This window comes from Oreochromis aureus, linkage group 7 (assembly GCF_013358895.1).
Source record: "Oreochromis aureus strain Israel breed Guangdong linkage group 7, ZZ_aureus, whole genome shotgun sequence".
NCBI lineage: Eukaryota > Metazoa > Chordata > Actinopteri > Cichliformes > Cichlidae > Oreochromis > Oreochromis aureus.
Genome location: NC_052948.1, coordinates 56,363,665 through 56,384,406, shown reverse-complemented (window position 1 = coordinate 56,384,406; position 20,742 = coordinate 56,363,665). Strand labels below are relative to the sequence as shown.

Here is a 20,742-nt window from a genome sequence, read left to right as displayed (position 1 = left end):
AGAAGGTTCTTATCCATTACAGTTAAGGTGGATCTAGTCTTAGACTAGGATCTACTCCGTGAATTATTAGTTTCGGTCATGCTTTTCGTTGTTTTGGTGACCTCTGGATGTTATCCAGAGGTCAAAAGGGGAAGTGTGAAGGGGAGAAATATTTTACTGCTATTATTTGTTGCTATTTTTATAATCATCATTACCATTTCATGTTAATAGGGATGTTGCATTCAGATGCACTCAGATGCTCAAATATATTGGTATTATATTAGCCTTTATTACAGGTCCAAGAAGAACCACTTTAAACGGTTGAGTTGAATCTATAATTTAAATGTTTTTAATGCTTTTATGATCTCAGTGTAGAGGGCAGAGACAGGAAAATACACTCTGTGCCAAAATGAGACAGGAAACGCGCGTCTGCAGAGCATGTTTTTGCAGAAGTGAAACTCAAGCCAGAGTTTAAGTGCAAGCCAAAGAGCAGGGTGTTATTATGCATGTATCGTTGAGACACACACACGCTTAGTTAGAGGGATCACTGATAGGGGAAAGTTCAAATTGCTTTGCTTGGGGTTACTTTTAGACTATATTAGGAGGAGCAAACATATTGGCAGATCTGAGAAGGAAAACCTGTGTTATGAAAATGATTTTAATCTTTTATACATGATTGCATTTGAGCTTATTAAAGAGCTGTGGCTCCTGGTCACGTGAAGGTCAGAAGTGTAACGGGTGAGATGTGAGAGCATTTAAGGGCGAGACATATACATACAGACACAAATAGTGAGAGGTCATGACACGTCGCAGTACACAGCATGCACGCCCCTCGACGCGTGCACACACACACACACACACACCATGGTAGATCTATTTTGGTAGGGCAGAAGTGAAGATGTGTGCCGGCGTGCTTAGAGGAAGTGCACCAGATGAGCGACAGCGAAGACGAGCTGAGGGGAAGCACCTGGCGTTGACCAAGAAGATGTTCTGTTTTAGACTATGCTAAAGTTCATGGAACATTTTGTGGTTTGGATTGACGTAAGCTGTACTATTGTCTGTTTTGCAAAAGAGGGGGCTTTGTTGTCCTACTCCTATAAAACCTTGTCTAATGATTGTAAGTTCAGTTCGACGCTGAAATCTGCACAGCGGTCGGACTCACACATGTGTTTATTAAAATACTGTCTAATTGCATACCGGACCGGATCTGTGGTTATTAATGGATTCTTCTCTCAACATTGAACCCCAACAGTACTTTATCTGTCCCAAATGTTGGAAAATAACGATGTTACAGCACCAAAAACATCAAAAAACAACTTAGCTCAAAAAACTTAATAAAATCACGAAATAAAATAGTTCAGGGAAGTAGAAAAAACACTAAAGAAGGAGCTCAACTGAACAAAATACAAAAAGTGAAGCGTTAAATCAAAATCTAAATATAATACAATAAGGAGCTTAAAATAAATGCAGAAATTTTGGTATGAGATTGTAAACTTTTATGTATCTGGCCTTGTGACAGCATTATTGATAAATAAAATTTGGACATTATATGGATACAGAGGATTGTCAGAATCCACTGATAAAATCATCCACAGCCATTCATCACAGCCACACTCATTTGGATTACTTCTGCATCAGCTGATGAAGGAATTCTAAACTGTGTGTTGGCTTAAACTAAATTCCACCAGCAACACCATTGAAAAGTTTCTTGGGAAGTAACATAGATGCATTGCCATGGCTAATAGTTAAAATTAAGACCAGAGAAGTGTTCCTTCAGAATAACGTGTCCGGAACTAGACCAGCTTTAGACTGGTATAACCGCTTCACATTTCTATAGCAAGCGCATAATATTAAACTCATCTCCAGCACTGAAACCCTGTTGTTTACTCTTCTTTCTCTGTGATTACAGTAGTTTATTCTAAAGCAGAAACACTTGGTCTTGGAATGGCGTTGCTTAAACTAAAATCTCTTCATAATCTGCTAATGCTGCTCCTAACTTCTTGACACTAAGAAACTATAAACGACACATTTCAAAGCCACGTAACTTGTCACACATTCCAGAATTTTAGTTGCCTTTGGCAGTCATACTGTACACAGTTAACTTATTATTCTCCTTCTTTCAGTTGTTATGGTGTTGTAGAGGGGTTTGGTTAAGCTCAGCTGCAGGAGGTAATATTAGTTTGAGTCATTCAGGGAAAAGGTCAGGTAAAGGGAGTCGAGTTAGTACATGTGGTTTGTCTGGCCTAATCACACTCTAGTTGTGCAGTAGTGTACTGGAATGCACAGCCTTAAGAAAGACACACAGGTAGCAAAATGACTTGTCTGCTTCATTTGAGCAAAATAGCCAAGTTAAACTTGTTGTAGTTACTTTACCTGTGCTTCTACAGGCTGGGTGTCTTAAGACTTGCATGGCCTGCCTTATTTTCTTGTTGTTTCAATAACGATGTTATCTCTGACAATTCTTGAGTACACTCTGCTTTATCCTAAAGAGAAAGTATGCCCAGCAGACACATCTATACCAGTGCAAACCAGTCAGATCAAAGAAAGCTGGAAATGTGATTTACAGCTCTACCAAAATTAGAGAAAAAGAAGAAGAATCCTTTATGCCTTCATAAGATGCACACAACTCTCAAGAGGTACTTTATATATACACTACCAGTCAAAAGTTTGGGCACCTTCTCATTTAATGTTTTTTCAACATTGTTGATACGTACTGAAGACATCAAATATACGAAGCAAGATATGTGGAATTATGTAGCAAAGAAAAAATGGAAAAAATGGATAAATATGTCTTATATTAAGTCGCCACACTTTGCTTTGTTGACAGTGCTACAAACCCTTTGCCTTGAGCTTCATGATGTAGTCACCAGAAATGGTTTTCATTTTACAGGTGTGCCTTGTCAGACAGAATTATGTGGGTTACAGTTGCTCCAAGACAATAACAGTAACAGACTAAATTAATTAAATAATATAATATATTACAAAGTTTACAAAATATAAGAGATAGCTTTAATATATATACAAACAGCTCAATTTAAATATCAAGAGTATTAAAGAGGTGAATTATATATGATTGACATTTACCTCTAACCTGTGAAACTTTTTCATTTCACTGTAGAGCATGTGCAAAAGGGTGTAACTACTGCAGTGCGTACTGTGCATTAGATGGAGGAGTTGTACAGGGAGATAGCCACAGGCAGGAATGACTTCCTGTATCGTTCAGTGGTGCATTTGGCTAATCTCAGTTTCTCACCGAACGTGCTCCTGTGACTGGCCAGCACGTCATGGAGTAGGTGGGAGGTATTATCCAGCATTGTCCTTATTGAACAACATCATGGATTGGACAACATCCGCCTCTCCGACACCACCCTAAGGGACTACAGCTCTGTCCCCACAACATTACTGGCCTTGCGAATCAGTTTATTGAGTGTGTTGGCATCTGCGACCCGTAACCTCCTACGCCATCATGCAATAGCATAGAGGATGGCACTGTCCACAACAGACTCTTAAAACATCCTGAGCATTGTTCGACAGATGTTGATGACTCTGGCCCTTCCTGTAGAGTGCATAGGTGTTTTTAACCCAGTCCATTTTATTTTCTATGTGTACTCCGAGGTATTTATAGTCCTCTACAATGTCCACATCGACCCCCTAGATCACAGGTGTCAAACTCCAGGCCTCGAGGGCCGGTGTCCTGCAGGTTTTAGATGTGTCCTTGATCCAAGACAGCTGATTTAAATGGCTAAATGACCTCCTCAACATGTCTTGAAGTTCTCCAGAGGCCTGGTAATGAACTAATCATTTGATTCTGGTGTGCTGACCCAGGGTGAGATCTAAAACCTGCAGGACACCGGCCCTCGAGGCCTGGAGTTCGACACCCCTGCCCTAGATTGAAACAGAGGTCAAGGGTTTCCTGGTCCTCCTAAAGTCCACAATCAATTCTTCAGTCTTTGTCACTTAGCAGTCAATCACAGCTCGGTATTCCATCTCACCACCATGACTGCTATTGTGGTCTTCCTGTCAGGTAATCAACAATCTATAATGAATGAGTAGTTTATGAAAGACACAAAGCTAGGGAGCATAGGACTGAGGAGATGGGGACTCATTCTGTCTGGGCCGGCAGACTTGCCTGAGCAGAGTCTTCCCATTTGTCTCTGAACCTGGTCGTGAGTGATAGTGACAGATGGAGGAAGGGTGTCAGGACTTTTACAGGAGGCAACGGTGCAATGTGGAAAGGGAGGGAGAGAGAGTGGTGTGGCTGTGGATTGCAGGCTGACTACAGGTAAAACAGTAAGGGGGTGAGCATTAACTGCAGTGTTGAATCTGTTGAAAAACACATTCAACATTCATTACTCTGTCCTCACTGCCCCCAGCTCCCTGGGACTGTCAGACAGTTGTCTAACCTGAAGGTTACTGCATTAACAATCTGTTATGCTCCTGATGCATCTCCACATATTTTGTGGGTTGTTATTGTGGAAGTACTCCTCAGTGCGCTGTTTGTGTTTGTGTTTGTGCATGTAATTTGCCTGCTAAATTTCTTTTTTCAGTTCTTTCCAGGCCCTGGTATAAGCCAGCCTATCACTTGAGCTGTCGGCAGTATCTTGAGCTTTGATCCAGGACCGCACTGCACTGTCCAACCAAGGTTTCTGATCTGGGAAAAAACCTTGGTAGTCTTTGTGGGAAGGACAGCATCTGTACAGAACTAACCCTCAGCCATGATCGGGATGGAGCAGAACTCCCTAACCATTTTGAATGGTTTGCATTTTGCTGCCAAGTATTCTAGGTCAGGAGAGCAGTATGCACCAATAATGTGCTCAATAATGTGTTCATAGCTGTAGACAGGAGTTTTTTATATATAGCGCCAGACTTCCACCATTTAATCAAAGCTGCAGTCCCATCTGCCCAGAACAGAAAGCACCCTTCTAGCTCCACCGCGGCGTCCAATATATTGTTATTTAGCCAGGTCTCGGTAACAATCGCCACACAGCTGTCCATCCTGCATTAGATGATCCCCAGCCAAAGCTTGTCTATTTTGTTGAAGACCGGGCATCAATGAGGAAGAGACTGGGAAGAGCCAGTCTGTGTGGGTTAGCATGTAGCAGAGCGTGCAGGGCACTGCTCTTACCCTGCTTTTGTTTGTGATGTATCCTCCGTCTCCTAAGCCACAGATGGGGAATGTTGACAGCCCCGGGTTGTATCTCTGGTGGAATAAAATCCACCTTTGGGGATGTAAACAGTCTGTACACTTTCCCACTGTACCTTTCATACTTTATTGCAGCTGTTTAATGAGCATGCATTTTAACAAATCAAATCATTGCTTATTGAGGCACAAATAAAAACCAACAGTGGTGGTATTTTCATTGTTATTCTGTTTGAGCAGAGAGCAATTACATTCGGGAGTAGAAGATTTCGGAAATCTGCATATACACCCACATTCATAAGAACAATCATGCTTGCAGTTAATGTTTTCAAGGCTGTTTGGATTATAGGATTTATTACTTCTCATAGCTCTGTATTCTCTAAATAAATGTTTTTCATTAAAAACAAAAACAGTAAAATGAAAAAATAAAAAAATACAGGTACATACCTCACCTCCCAGCCACCTCACACAGCAAAACTGCTTACTGTCACCTCTGTTCATTTCAGAAGTCAGCACCATAGTTATTGCTACCTTACCCAGAGTAAATTAACCAGACAGTCACCCCCTGTCCATCTTCTACACCAAGACAAGCTCATGTAAGTGTTTATGAGCCGTTAAGCCATTGCCTGTAATTTTAAAATCCCGCCATGCGTCACTGTCAGAGCTTCAGTTCAGAGTCAAGCCAAATCGCTACCTGATCAAGGGTTCCCCTCATTCATCTATCAAGGTTTTCAATGTCCAAAATTTCCTTTGACTTCTTCTCCCACCATTCCTTCTTAATTTTCCAAGCTCATCCTCTCCACTCGACCACATTATTAAGCCATGGGCTACTTATCTTTTCTAGCCTGCCTACCAGTTATATTACTGCAGAGGTCTTTGATCTTTGTAATTAGTTATTACTGCTTCTAGGGAATGCCTTCTTTCTTTCTTTCTTTCTTTCTTTCTTTCTTTCTTTCTGTTCATTCCCATTTCCATGCCCCACCCTCCTTCCCCTTTTTCACTTCTTTCACTTGTTCCGTTTCAGTGTTTCAGGAAGCCTTGCTTCACCCATCATTAACAAATATAGAGCAGCCAAGGTAATAATCCTGTTGCTTCCACCAGATATAACTTGAGGGTTTGTTATGTGGTTTTGAATCTAAACAGCAAGATGGAGGCAGCTAACTTTCTCAGAAGCACCTGTACTCTCAGCACATTTACTCTCACACAAAACATTTTTATTATTTTAGGCTCTACCTTACAATATAAATTACCTTGAGGCAACTGTTGTTTTGATTTGAAACTGTACAAATAAAATTGACTTGAAATCAAATATATATCAAATTGATCACAATAGTGACTCTACAGTTGTCATGGTCCTGGGTCTAGTAGTGTTTATGTGTTTGTACTTTTGATCCTGGTTTATTTAATATTCTGAAGTTAAGATTGTGTTCCAGGTTTTGGTTCTTACTATAGTTGTAATTTCACTATACTTGTTGTAGTGGGGGTGTGGTTGGTTGCTCAGTTGAGGGGAGGGGTTGGATAGCGGTTTCAAGGGCAGTGCTTACAGGAGGCTGGACGCCACAGTTTTTTCACCCTATTTCAGTAATATGTCAGGTACTGAAAGGAGGAATGTGTGGAGGATACAGAGTACAGAGCACAAGACAGGCAACATGGCTTCTGAGCAGCTGAAAAGCTACCCCTAGTTAACGTGCATGGACTGAAACAGAAAATAAAATATTGTTGTGTATGGGTCTTGCATTCACACTTAGTATTTATATTTTAGGTTCTTAGTTTGGTTATATAGTTTTCAGATTGGTTTTGTTCTTTAATTTTTGCTATCATGCTCCCCTGTGTTGCCTGTGCCTTCTTGTGTAGTCAGTCTTGTCTCTGTGGTTGTTTCCCTTTCTGTGTGTCAAAGTTGCCTCTTTGCATTCTATACTTCCAGTCTTATTTTGCCAGTGCCTTGTTTTGTGTACCTTGTGTTCGGTTAAAATCGGTCGCTTTCTATGTTCCCTTCCTCCTTTGTCAGTTCCCTTCTGTTTAGTCTATTCATGTTTATATGTTCTCTCTTATTTCCCTTCCCACTTCCTTTGACTATTTCCTGTGTTTCGGCCTTTTGTGTCTGATTGTGCAGCCAGTGGCGTCTCTCTTTACCTTTCGTCTATGTCAAGTTTGTGTGTTTTTGTCTCTGTTTCGGTGGTTATGCTTCTGTTTTATTTTGGGGGCCGGTGTGTCCTGTGCATTATATGCAGTTTTGCCTCACCTGTTACTCCTAATTTTCCCCTGTCGTCTCCACTTTCCTAATCACCCTCCTATGTGTACCTGTTGTCTGAGTCTCTCTTTGTCCCTGATCAGAGTGTCAGCTCACTATTTCCCTGGTGTCTCCTAGTTCACACCCAGTTTAGAGCTTTGTAATTTGACGTTATATATTTTTTCTGTTCTTCATGTTTTGCATTGTATACCACGTTGTCGGCCAAATTAACAGCTCACTTTTTGTTAAACTATCTTGGCTCTGCATTAGGGTCCTCTCACTCTTTGCACCCCACCTGTGACAACAGGTTTCAAGCCTAAATGTCCATCAGTGTCTTACCTGTTGATGATGTTCAGTTATTTGGGTTCTTGAGTAGCTTTGTGTTAGGCTCCTGTCTGTGTAGATCAGGTATCTCCAACTCCAGTCCTCCTAGTTTAATAGTTTTCTTTGCTAATAAAAATGCTACCTCTCTTTCTAAGCTCTATTGCAGCCTTATTTCTCAATATAACACCTATCATGTTGGAACTCATTAGATTTAAATGCTTATGATCACCAGCTGCTCTAGGTACTGTTGGTTTCAGCTAAGCAGAGTGCAAAATAGCCTTTGTTTTCAAGGTTTTCAATTAAAAAGAAAAAAAGTTGCCTGCTGTAACTCAACAACACACCAAGGATGGGTTAAAGCTAAGTGGCGCTCTACAACTCTTTATGAATCTCATGCAGGTTCATGAATTTTAAATTTGTAACTGAGCAAATTGTATGAGCTTAGTGCTAGTTCAGAAGGGCATAATGCCAAGTTTCCACAGTCCCAGCTGGCACCCATTTGGCTGTAGCATGCCTACAATTGCTGTGCCTTTGCAAGCACCTACTCCTTAGCTCTCCTGTTTCAGACTTAATATTGTATTGTTATCACCAATGCCTTCTCTGTTCTGTCATACTTTGCATGTAATCAGCTCCTCCCACCTTACCTCCTTAAAATTAGTCAATCATTTATTATCCAATAGCTTTATTTATTGAAAGTATCCGAAACTTGTAGTTATAGGCTCCTTAAAGTACAACAGTGGCTCAAAAAGCTTTTTCAGATTGTTTCCATATTTGAATGATTTTATATAGAAGGACCCTGATGTATAGCATGAACAAACATGTAAGAGACACATGTAGACAAAAAAATAGAGAGTAGCACACATGTAAAATATTGAAAAATAAGTTACCTGATCAGTGCTTGGTGTGTCTGAAATATCATTCATGCTTCTACTCTGGGCATTATCTGTGAAAGGAGCAAATGAGACCTTTTGGACTAGATAAAAAATAAAAGGAAAATAGGTTTTAATGCTTGAGTGATGTTTCCATCAAGAACATTTTGTTTCATTTAGTGAAAATTGTAAATAAACCCCAATAAATGGTCCTTTGAGCAACAGAAAGAGCAGCTTTGAACTTCATCATGACCAGCCTTTTCTGTTGGGGATTATATTTTAATTATTTGCTTCTCTTTTTCCCCCAAGGAGATTTGGGAACAAATACAATCAAAGCAAAAGAATAAGAACATACTACACAAATCCTTTACTAATCCCTTTCACGCAGATGGCTGCACATAAGAAATCAGCAAAGGTGCACACAATAGGACCAATAATCTCTCAAGTAAACACACTTTTTGCTTAACACATTTCACATATATACATATATACACACACACAAAGCCATCGCAGGTGTTGAAATCATGCAACAGCTGGGAGTTGGCTGGGATAATTTTTCATCAAAAAGAAGATGTAAAGCATAGATATTAAGAAAGGAAGAGCTAAGAATTTAAAATCTGGCCACCAACTGGAAATATTAACAAGTTCTCAGTAATCAAATTTCATGGTGTACTAATACACCAATGAGTACCTATTTAGAAGTAAAAGTCAATCTTGTAAACTTATGTATCCTTGTGTAGTGGTGCATGTATTACATGTGTGTGTTTGTGTGACTCACGCAGGCGGCCAAGGCTGCTTGACTGCCGAGAACGTAGGTCTTCTGTGGAGCGGTGGATCCCAGAAGCTGAACTAGTGCTACGACTCAGATTAACCTGAGGACTACGGCCTGACAGAGCAGCAGCAACAGCAGTGATTTTGTGAGGGAAGGTGAAACAGGTAGTGAGCAACATGGTGGAGAAAACAAAGGTTGTCAGGAGTTGATTAGAAGGTTAGATCACTTTCTTTCATAACTACTAATTGGTACATAAAAAGGCATACACACAGAATACACATGCTTACTAGACGCAGCATTGGATGACTTTCCCATGTCGGCCAGAGAGCGGTGGATTGGCTTCTTGGTCTGATGACGATGCTTCCTGAGCAACACAAAGATAATCTTCTCCTTAAGATCAGGAGGAATGAGACCATCAGCTATCTGCTGTTCCACAATCTCCTCTGAAACAGAAAGATTCCAACACAGTTAATAATGTAACATTATAGTCACATCTTCTCACCAATTTGGTATATGGAAGTCTTATCACTGCTTATCACTCTTATAACTTATTTAAAATTCACCGCAAGGCCACCCGGCCAAACACGGGATCAATATCTGGAGGACTGAGAAGCAGTTAGAGCTTGGCAAGTCTCATTCCTGGCTCCATCTAAGCGCTCTTTGCCTAGTGGGTAATACTCAAAGAATCAGAGACTCTTTAAACAGAGAGTCAGTTCCAGACTTCCCTGTATTCGGGGTGCCTGGTCAAAATTCAACATTTGGAGCCGTTACCCAGATCCAAATTAGAGACCTTTCAACATTAAGTCCCAGAAATGTGGTAGACAACAGCTACAGCCAAGAGAAGGTGTGCAGCCAACTGGATGTCGAGCCAAAAATACAGCTGGGGAAATCACTGCTACAGAGACAAAACCTCGAGATAAAGAAGCAAAGCCTTCCAAACCCACATCAAGGGGACACAAGCCAAGAAATGGGGATGTATAAACACGGGTTGTTTAGGAAACTGATGTAGGAGCAGCAGAAGGTCATCCTAGAGGCCCACCAGGCCACCACCTCAGGGGTTGTGAAATAACGGCTTCAGAGGCATGGGTCATGATGTCTATGGGTCAGAGAGGATATCTGCACATCAGCCTTCAAAAGGAGGAATACAGCGTGTTATGTATTTAGCAATAGCAATACATTGCTTAGTGGCACTATTTTATGTTCTTTGCAGAACAATACCAAATGTGGTGCATGTGTAGATTGATCTGCCTGTGCTCTTCCACAACATGTTTAATAAAGTAAGTCATGTTTGACTAAAAGGTTTTCAATGTATCTAAATAGTTAAGTTATATAAGAGAACATAACAAACTGGTGATGAGGTGTGCCATTATTTGGGCGTGACTGGTTGAAACACATCCACCTCAGCTGGAAATAAATAAAGTCAATGAGACTGGCATGAGGCCTGAGTGCACATTCTGTGGCTCAAAGACTGAAACAGATACTTAATAAAACATGCTCAGATGTTCAAAGAAGGAATTGGCACTCTGAAAAATATTATATACTGGAGGACAACGCATAACCAAGATTTCGCAAGGCACGTCCTGTACCTTATGCTGTACCGCCCCAAAGTCGAAGGAGAGCTCCAACGCTTGGAAGAGCAAGGAATACTTATCATGCATGCACCAGTAACATAAGTAAGCAAGAAAGCAAGAACGTGTCAGGTGGGAGTAACGTGTTATGCTGCTATTATTTGTTGCTATTTTTTATGATCATTATTATTATTCCATTAATTATTAATATTGACAGTGCATTTAGATGTTTAAACATATTGGCACCCAATTAAGTTTTTATTACAGGTCCAAGAAGAACCACTTTAAACTGTTGAGTTGAATCTATAATTTTAAATGTTTTTCAATGCTCCTATAATCTTAAATGTTTCTGTGTAGACTGCAGGGACAGGAAATATACTCTGTGTAAAGACAGGAAGTTACATGTTTTTGAAGTTGCATGCTTTGCAGGAAGGGAAACCGAAAGCAGAGTCTCAGTGCAAGTAATTCTGAGGAGCAGTTTGGATGATGCTATTATCATCTTTGATGCATTTATCTTTGATTAAGCTTTGATTAAGCTTTAAGTAGTTGTATTAGATTGAAACATTTGTTTTATATATATTACATGTAAGTCAAGATTATTACACATACACACACATAGTTTCAGTTGTGTACGGGCTGGCCTTCTGTCTAGTGGAAAGGTTACAAGGTCTAGCTGGGGAGCTGAGAGGTGAAACAAAGGGCAGCAGAAGCTGACACACATACACCCACATACACACACATATTAGGTAGACTCATTTATATAGGTAAGAGTTTAATTATGTTTTGCTTGCAACTGCAAAGTTGTGCCTGAGTGACAGTTTGTGCAGAACGTGGACCTGATGTTCCAGAAGATAAGCCTGGGCAGGATGGTGACAGGAAGCACCTGGGTTCGAGCCGAAGACAATGTTCTTTTTTAAAACTATGTTAAAAGTTGTTAACTGAACGTTTGTGGTTTTGGAGTGACGTATGCTGTATTGAGTCTGCTTGGCAACAGAAGGGGGGGGGAGCAGTATCACCCCCAACCCTATAAAGTCTTTGTTCTGACTATTGTAAGATAGTTCAACACTGAACTGTTGGACTCCACATGTGTACATTAAAATCTTTGTCTAATTGCACCAGGCCGGATCAGTGGTTATTTTGGATTCCACCTCAATATTAGAACCTTAACACAAGTGAAAGTGATTTTAAGGTTTCAGTGAACCCAGTCCTCTGCATAGATCAGTACCCACTTAGTGTGTGATAGAAGTCATATTCACAGCAGTGGCAGGTGGCACACACTTTTGAAAAATTGATCTCGCCCAGGCTTACCTTCAGATGGAAGTAGAAGAGACATCCAGGAAATATCTGATGATAAACACTAACAAAGGCCTATATCAGTACAACAGACTGATATAGACTTTGTTAGTTTCACTGGCAATCAACAAGTTGCCTCGCTTCTAATTTTAGCTAGAAGCGAACCAGGAGCCCAAATGGCCAAGAAATACACCAGACCTCTGAACTGTGGCTAAGCTCTGAACAGGCAGAGCCTTGAAGAAACTGGAATTAAGCCAGGATAAGATAAGAAAGAAAACATATAAGAAAAACAGGCTTGCCCATCAAATGGACGAAGACTAAAAATGGAGTGACAGGAGAGGTAAGTGACGGAAGTGACGTAAAGGTAAGTGACAGAAAGGAAATGCCTTAAGTGAGACTTCCAAAGACTTCAGAACTGAATGGTAGCTCAGAATTAAACAAACATTTTTTAAGCTTCAATTATACCAAAGTATACCAATCTTTTGACAAATGCTTAATCATTTCCAACACGCTGGAGGACATCAATGAGAATTTGAACACTCTTCAAGATCTCCAAGGCCCAGAGCACATCTTCCCTGACCAAGAATGAGATGCCATCTTCCAAGTCACCCAGCTGACCCCCCTGGTACAACATCGCTGGCCGGCAAAGACTTTGCCAACATCCTGAATTAAATCGATAAGCGATTGTCCCGCTTCAATGCAAGGTTGTCCCTAACTGAGATTTTACACCAATTTAAATCCCTGAGGGAATCTCTGAAATTCAGCCATCAGGAAGTGGAAACACTTGCTGCAGTAAAAGCCTCACTATGGGACTCAGTCGGACAAATCTCTGAGAATGTCAACCATCTCCACCAGAGGCCAGCGCGTGGTGGGGTTCTGCACGTTTGGCCAGATGGCTACCCAGCCTCAGTCAGGCGATAGGGGTATGTGACGGGGCGTGGTCTGCAGTGCTGCTGCAGGGGAGGTGGACGCGCCTGCACAGCAACTGCAAACATGGCCTAAAAGACTGAACTAGGTCCCGATCTTTCTAGAGTGAACTAAATTAAACCGCATCCCACTTCAAAAGAAAGTAGAAGACGATCTGGCTAGATGGAAGTCTCCACCCATATCGTGGGAAGGGTTGCTTCAATAAAAACGATGGTCTTGCCAAGAATCAATTATTTATTCTCAATGATCCAGAGTAAACCATCACTAGACTGGGGTTGATCTCTGGATTTGTCTATTTCTATATTCCTTTGGAAAGATAAAGTGTATTAGCTTAAAAATGCTACAGAGGACAGGATAAAGTAGGACTAGGTCTGCCTAACTTGGTTATAAAATACCCTCTTAGAGAAGCCTGGCTAGATGCAGAACTGGCACAATGCAATAATATAGAGATTTTGGATCTACCATTCATTAGCTCAAACATCAAACGACGCTTTAATATTGGTATTGATTTTGATGCTTCAAAAGCAACAAAATCATTCCTTTGACAGCATGGTGGGAATTTCTAAAATTGACTGAGTCTTCACTAATACCATGGAACCATACATTCATTTGGAACAATCCTGATATACTACAGAACAATAATATGATAAACTTCCCAGTTTGGAGTTGTAAATTTCCTTAGGGATTAATAAAGTATTCTGATGTCGATTCTGATTCTTAGAAACGAATGAAATACTTGGAACATATAATGAAAGGTAAAGACTTTTCTGACAGATCAGATTATTGGTAATGTCACAAGAAAAACAATGGTATGCTTGGTTTCAACGTAACTTTATTCTTTCATGAGTTATTTACAAGTTTCTCTTTGTTCACAGCCTTTGACATGTCGAAGAGGTTAACACGTGAGGAGCGGATCGAAATTGTGTTGATATCTGGTGAACGCAGTAACCGGGTCATTGCAGCAGATTTCAATGCAAGACACCCTATGAGACTACCCATCTCCCATGCTACAGTTAGCAAACTGCTTGCTAAGTTTTGTGAAACTGGTTCAGTGTTGGATTTGCCAAAATGTGGATGCAAGAAAACTGTCACTAATGAAGAAACATCAGTGGCTGTCCTAGCTTCATTCAGCAAGAGCCCACAGCGTAGCACTCGCCGCATGTCACTGGAGAGTGGCATTAGTTGAACATCCCTTCAGCGGATATTAGCTACTCACAAATGGCACCCTTACAAACTCCAGCTACTGCAGCATCTCAACGAGGATGACCCAGATCGGCGCACAGAATTTGCAGAATGGGCAAAAAAAAAATTGGAACAGGACCCTCAGTTCACGCAGAAGATTTTGTTCAGTGATGAGGCAAACTTTTATGTGAATGGTGAAGTTGGTGTGGTATATGGGGTACAACGATAGTGGGTCCATTCTTCATCAATAGAAACCTCAAGGCCACTGGATATTTGAAATTGCTACATGATGACGTGTTTCCCTCTTTGTGCACTGAAGCTGGCACGTTCCCTGAGTTTTTCCAGCAAGATGGTGCACCATCACATTATGGGTGCCAGGTCCGAGCATTCCTAGATGAACAGTTTCCTGGAAAGTGGATTGGTCATCGTGGGCCAGTTGAATGGCCCCCCAAGGTCTCCCGATCTGACCCCTTAGACTTTTATCTTTGGGGTCATCTGAAGGCAATTGTCTATGGTGTGAAGATACGAGATGTGCAGCACCTGAAACTACGGATACTGGATGCCTGTGCTGGCATTTCTCCTGCGGTGTTGCTGTCAGTGTGTGAAGAGTGGGAGAAGAGGGTTGCATTGACAATCCAACACAATGGGCAGCACATTGAACACATGTTATAAGTGGTCAGAAACTTGTAAATAACTCATGAAAGAATAAAGTTACATTGAAACCAAGCACACCATTGTTTTTCTTGTGACATTACCAATAAGTTTGATGTGTCACATGGCCCTCTTCCTATTGAAAAAACAAAAGTTTTATCCAAGATGGCCGACTTCTAAATGGCCACCATGGTCACCACCCATCTTGAGGAGTTTGCCCCCTCACATATACTAATGTGCCACAAACAGGACTTTAATATCACCGACCATTCCCATTTTATTACGGTGTATCCATATAAATGGCCCACCCTGTATATATATGTATATATGTGTAAAAAAAAAACAAAAAAAACACCCAACACGCCCCTGCGGGCGGTTTATCCTTCAAGCTCGGGTCCTCTACCAGAGGCCTGGGAGCTTGAGGGTCCTGCGCAGTATCTTAGCTGTTCCCAGGACTGCGCTCTTCTGGACAGAGATGTCCGATGTTGTTCCCGGGATCTGCTGGAGCCACTCGCCTAGCTTGGGAGTCACCGCACCTAGTGCTCTGATTACCACGGGGACCACCGTTACCTTCACCCTCCACATCCTCTCGAGCTCTTCTCTGAGCCCTTGGTATTTCTCCAGCTTCTCGTGTTCCTTCTTCCTGATATTGCTGTCATTCGGAACCGCTACATCGATCACTACGGCCGTCTTCTTCTGTTTGTCTACCACCACTATGTCCGGTTGGTTAGCCACCACCATTTTGTCCGTCTCTATCTGGAAGTCCCACAGGATGTTAGCTCGGTCATTCTCCAACACCCTTGGGGGCATCTCCCATTTTGACCTTGGGACTTCCAGGTTATACTCGGCACAGATGTTCCTGTACACTATGCCGGCCACTTGGTTATGGCGTTCCATGTATGCCTTGCCTGCTAGCATCTTGCACCCTGCTGTTATGTGCTGGATTGTCTCTGGGGCATCTTTACACAGCCTGCACCTGGGGTCTTGCCTGGTGTGATAGACCCCAGCCTCTATGGATCTTGTACTCAGAGCTTGTTCTTGTGCTGCCATGATTAGTGCCTCTGTGCTGTCTTTCAGTCCAGCTTTGTCCAGCCACTGGTAGGATTTCTGGATATCAGCCACCTCCTCTATCTGCCGGTGGTACATACCGTGCAGGGGCCTGTCCTTCCATGATGGTTCCTCGTCTCCCTCCTCTTTCTTGGGTTTCTGCTGCCTGAGGTATTCACTGAGCACTCGGTCAGTTGGGGCCATCTTCCCAATGTATTCTTGGATGTTCATTGTCTCATCCTGGACTGTGGTGCTGACACTCACCAGTCCCTGGACCCCTTCCTTCCGCTTAGCGTACAGCCTCAGGGTGCTGGACTTGGGGTGAAACCCTCAATGCATGGTAAGGAGCTTTCTTGTCTTGATGTCAGTGGCTTCTAGCTCCTCCTTTGGCCAGCCTATTACCCCAGCAGGGTACCTGATCACGGGCAGGGCGTAGGTGTTGATGGCCCGGATCTTGTTCTTACCGTTCAGCTGACTCCTCAGGACTTGCCTGACCCTCTGCAGGTATTTGGTTGTTGCAGCCTTTCTAGCGGCCACTTCATGGTTCCCATTCGCCTGCGGGATCCCCAGGTACTTGTAACTGTCCTCTATGTCTGCAATGTTGCCTTCTGGTAGTTCAATCCCCTCAGTTCTGACTACCTTCCCTCTCTTTGTTACCATGTGTATGTATGTATATATATATATACATATATATATACATATGTGTGTATATATATATATATATGTGTGTGTGTATATATTCTGTATGACTCACCCACGATCTGTGGCAGTGAGTAGCCCTCTAGGTCGAGCAGAATACTTCCTGTCTGCAGGCAGGTTCTCAGCTCAAACAGACTATGGAGGGTGAGTGTGGAAACATGAGGCTTGCTCCATCTTTCTCCTCCCTCCTCCACCTTCTCCTCAAACTTCACCCATCTACAACAAGAAGGGCAAATTAAGTTTTAATTCCCAAATTCAAGAAATAGTTACATTAATGTGTGTATGTGCATACCTTGCAGACTCTTTCCACTCTAATTCACCACCCTCCTGCTGTAATGTATCCATCTCAGTGAATATTGTTGGTGTTGGAGTGCTATCATCTTCTCCCAATATGTGGCGCAGCCTTTCGGCAGCAGGGGACACTACAAACAAAGGTCAAACAAGAAACAAAGTTAGCTTCAGATATCCAGTATATCCCAGTCAGCCAGTTTAAGATGGATTTATGTTCATCATATACAGAAATCATATAAAATTTCCATTGAAGGGTCTGTCTAGGCAAATTACATAACATTACATAATTACATAACAACAATATTTTCATGGGACTTCAGGGACTGAAGAAGTCACTTGGATGAGTGATGAAACATTTCTCCCACTGAAAACGCTACATCCAGATGAACAGAATTGGGAACAACATTTTCATTAAATTCTTATTTTTTTCTGTTGTCATCATTGTTTTTAAGGGAATATTTTAGGGTTTTTTTCTGCTTCTGGAGGATTTAAATCCAGTATTTTCCACAGTATTGGAAGCTCCCAATTGATTACAACACCATCTAGGGGTTAAATATCTTGCTTCAGGTGTTGGTTCATTGCCACAGGGAATAGAATAGAATAGAATAGAATAGAATAGAATAGAAGAGAATAGCCCTACAAAGAAATTGCAGGTGCTCCACACCAACTGTGCTGGAATAAAATATAAAATATAAATATATAAAATATAAACATAGTAGGGCTGGTATTCAATCTGGATTGGCTGTAGGTTTGCTAGATTCTGATGAAGACTCAGTGTCAATACAAACTGGTCTATGCTTTCCTGCTAAATTTCTCCTAAAATAAACTTGTATTAACTTGTAATATAATATAAGGTTAGACTCATATTAAACTTATATTATTTTCCAAAATAAAATAGAATAATCTGCCCCACTGATAAAGCTCTGCACCGCTCACATAAACATTTAGATTCTTACAGCACTTCCTTTTTTCTTTTCTTTTAACGGTAAATAATTATATGTTATATAAACAATCCCCATTAGTTATCTCAAAAAGCAAAACACATGAGTCAGTTCTCTAATGACTATTTGAGAGTAATGTGCACTATTTTCTAATTTTACCCTGAGCAGATCAATCTCTATTAACATCCTTAGCCTAGAGGCACTACTCATTTGCATCCCACTGTTTGTGTGCGTGTGTGTATGTGTGTGTGGGTGTGTGGGCAGGGCGTGGTGGGGGTGGGGGCACTGGTCTCAATTTATTCCTCCTTACAAAGAAGTAAAAAAATAGTCAAAAATCAATAACTCATACAAAGTGATAAATCTGAGAAGTTCCTATTATAAGCACAAGTTTCACAGACCTCTTGCGACAGTGATGTTGACAATTTCAGTTATCTTTTTATTAAAATTATGTAATCTGTGTTACAGTGTGGTGTATATTGAAAATACAATAAAATGTTCCACAGTGCAACCAACAGAAGTTTCCATTACTGAGTTCTGTCACCGAGATTTGATTATGTTCATCTCTAACCAGCCAGTATAACTCTACAGAGGTTGGTCATGGTGAATTATGATTGCAATGTTAAGGATCAATTTGGACCACTGGACAAATACCCTCAAGCCAGAAGCTGACCTAACAGACAAAAGTCATAGATAAAGAAAATTTCGATTCATAAATCACAAAACAAATAACTAAAACTTTAGATAAACATTAGGAGCTCTTTGTATCATAGTCTTCATGAACATAGTTGAATAGGTGTAAATGTTTTCTTTTAGTTCTAAATGCTACATGATAAGGTTATAATAAATCTACTCAGAATTCTGAATTTGTTAAAATCTTAAAATAGAATCTTGTTCCTTCAGGTGCTGTGATTTGTGCTTAATTTAAAATCATGGGGCATACTTTTCATTGTGATGGGCTACTTTATTGATTCAATGATGTTATCAGCCATTAATGCCCTTTCAGAATAATCAAAATCTTTGTATTATCTCCAAAGCTAAGAAAGTGCACACTATCTAAGCACTAGCAATATAAAATGTAATGAAATGCTATGATACTAAAGGTAAAACTAGTTAGCTTCCAGCTTGTGCTTATTTATTTCAGGTTAATACGGTATTTTTTTAATATTACTTTTTTATTCATTTATTCAACTTTACCTATTTGGGAGCCTGGCAATGTCCACTGGGAGGTTGTAATTGATGGAAAAAAGAGCCCAGAGTTTTCCATGCTCACTAAATCCTTAGACCAGAGACGCCAAAATCCCAAAAGTAACGGGTAAGATATCCTCAGAAAAAAAATATAGCCCTCCAACTTACTCTTGTTAAAGTTTACTGTCCTTGGCTCAACACTACTTGAGTGGAGACAAGTGACATACATTCACACTTTTTTCATATGTCTTTTCAGCTTGTCTTTTGGTATTTCAGTTAGCTGCGAATGTTTTGGTGAGCAGACCTGCACCAGTCAAGCAGCTACAAAAAGGTTTCTGTAAGCTGTGAGAGAAATCCACTAAAATCCCAAAAGCTGCAAAGAGCCAGAGGCTTTAAGAGGGCTGATACACACCAGAGAGCCTTCTAGTACTCTGCTCCTGAACAAAACTACTAACACACTCAGTTGCAAGAAAAACAAGGACATTGTCCCCAACATAACTTCTTCTTGTTGTCTCTGATTACTGCATCAGTGCCTTAACCTATCTATGTCAGACCTTGTGTCTGCTCTACATTAATATGAATCCTGATAGGAACAGGTGAAAATAATCTGCATACCACACAAACTTACAGTCACACCAAATAATACACACTGTGTGCGCAGGCTCAGTTTTGAGTTCCTCAGCTCTAATCAGCTTACAGGCTTCAGACTTCATGGCCGCTTGAGAACAGGACCATGCTCCAAAAACATTCATCACATACTGTGCATATACACACCAACTACGTAATTACATTCTGTTCATGCAGGTGAAACTTTGGATTACCTAGCTAATAGCATAGATAAGGCCAGATCTTGTGCCTCCACCACTGCTGTGTATATATTTAGCTGTGTTGTTAAAATACCAGTAAATTCTAATATGTTTCTGTGTTACTTATTTTCTAAATACTAGCCAGATTGCTATGACCCACTTAAGGTTGGAACTGAGGATTTTTTGTTTTAGGGCATTTTTTCAACTACACATGTCATGCTCCTGGTTGTTGTTTCTTGGTTTGTTTAGTCTGTATTTCTTTCATGTATTTATGCATTTTCTTTTTCTGTATTTTCTGCTAGTTTCATCCCTTGTGCCTTGCTTTAGACAAGTCAAGTCACATGGCTTTATTGTCATTTCAACCATGTGCAGTGGTACAGTACACAGTGAAGTGAGACAACATTCCACTAAGACCATGGTGCTACATATTACATATAACAGACAATCAACACAGGGTTACATATAGTGCACGTGTGCAAAAATTGTAAAAAAACAAACAAACAAAAACTAAACAAATACACGGCAACACCAGACAGAACAGAATGATACAGACATAAGACAGTGCAAACACAACAGTAAATTACAAAAGTCCAACAATGACAGTGTGTTGTGCAAAAGACTGAGAATTGTGCAACGCATAATGTGATGTTTGAAGTTGTGCGTGTGCATGTGCGTGCGTGTGTGTGTGTCAGACCAGTCACTGATTCTTTAGTAGTCTGGCGGCTTGGGGGAAGAAACTGTTTCGCAGTCTGGCAGTGAGGGCCCGAATGCTCTGGTACCACTTGCGAGAAGGCAGCAAGGTAAAAAGTGTGTGAGCGATGTGTGGTGTCCTCCACATCGC

General features: G+C 40.9%; 1 protein-coding gene across 1 annotated transcript in view; it reads right to left on the bottom strand.

Moving 5' to 3' along the window:
- Nucleotides 1–20,742, bottom strand: part of slc4a5b (solute carrier family 4 member 5b) — a 74,313-nt gene that overhangs the window by 39,727 nt on the left and 13,844 nt on the right. Inside the window, 5 exon segments of the mRNA XM_039614280.1 lie at nt 8,558–8,602; nt 9,295–9,425; nt 9,599–9,754; nt 16,734–16,894; nt 16,971–17,100. Coding sequence (XP_039470214.1) covers nt 8,558–8,602; nt 9,295–9,425; nt 9,599–9,754; nt 16,734–16,894; nt 16,971–17,100 — 623 coding nt within the window.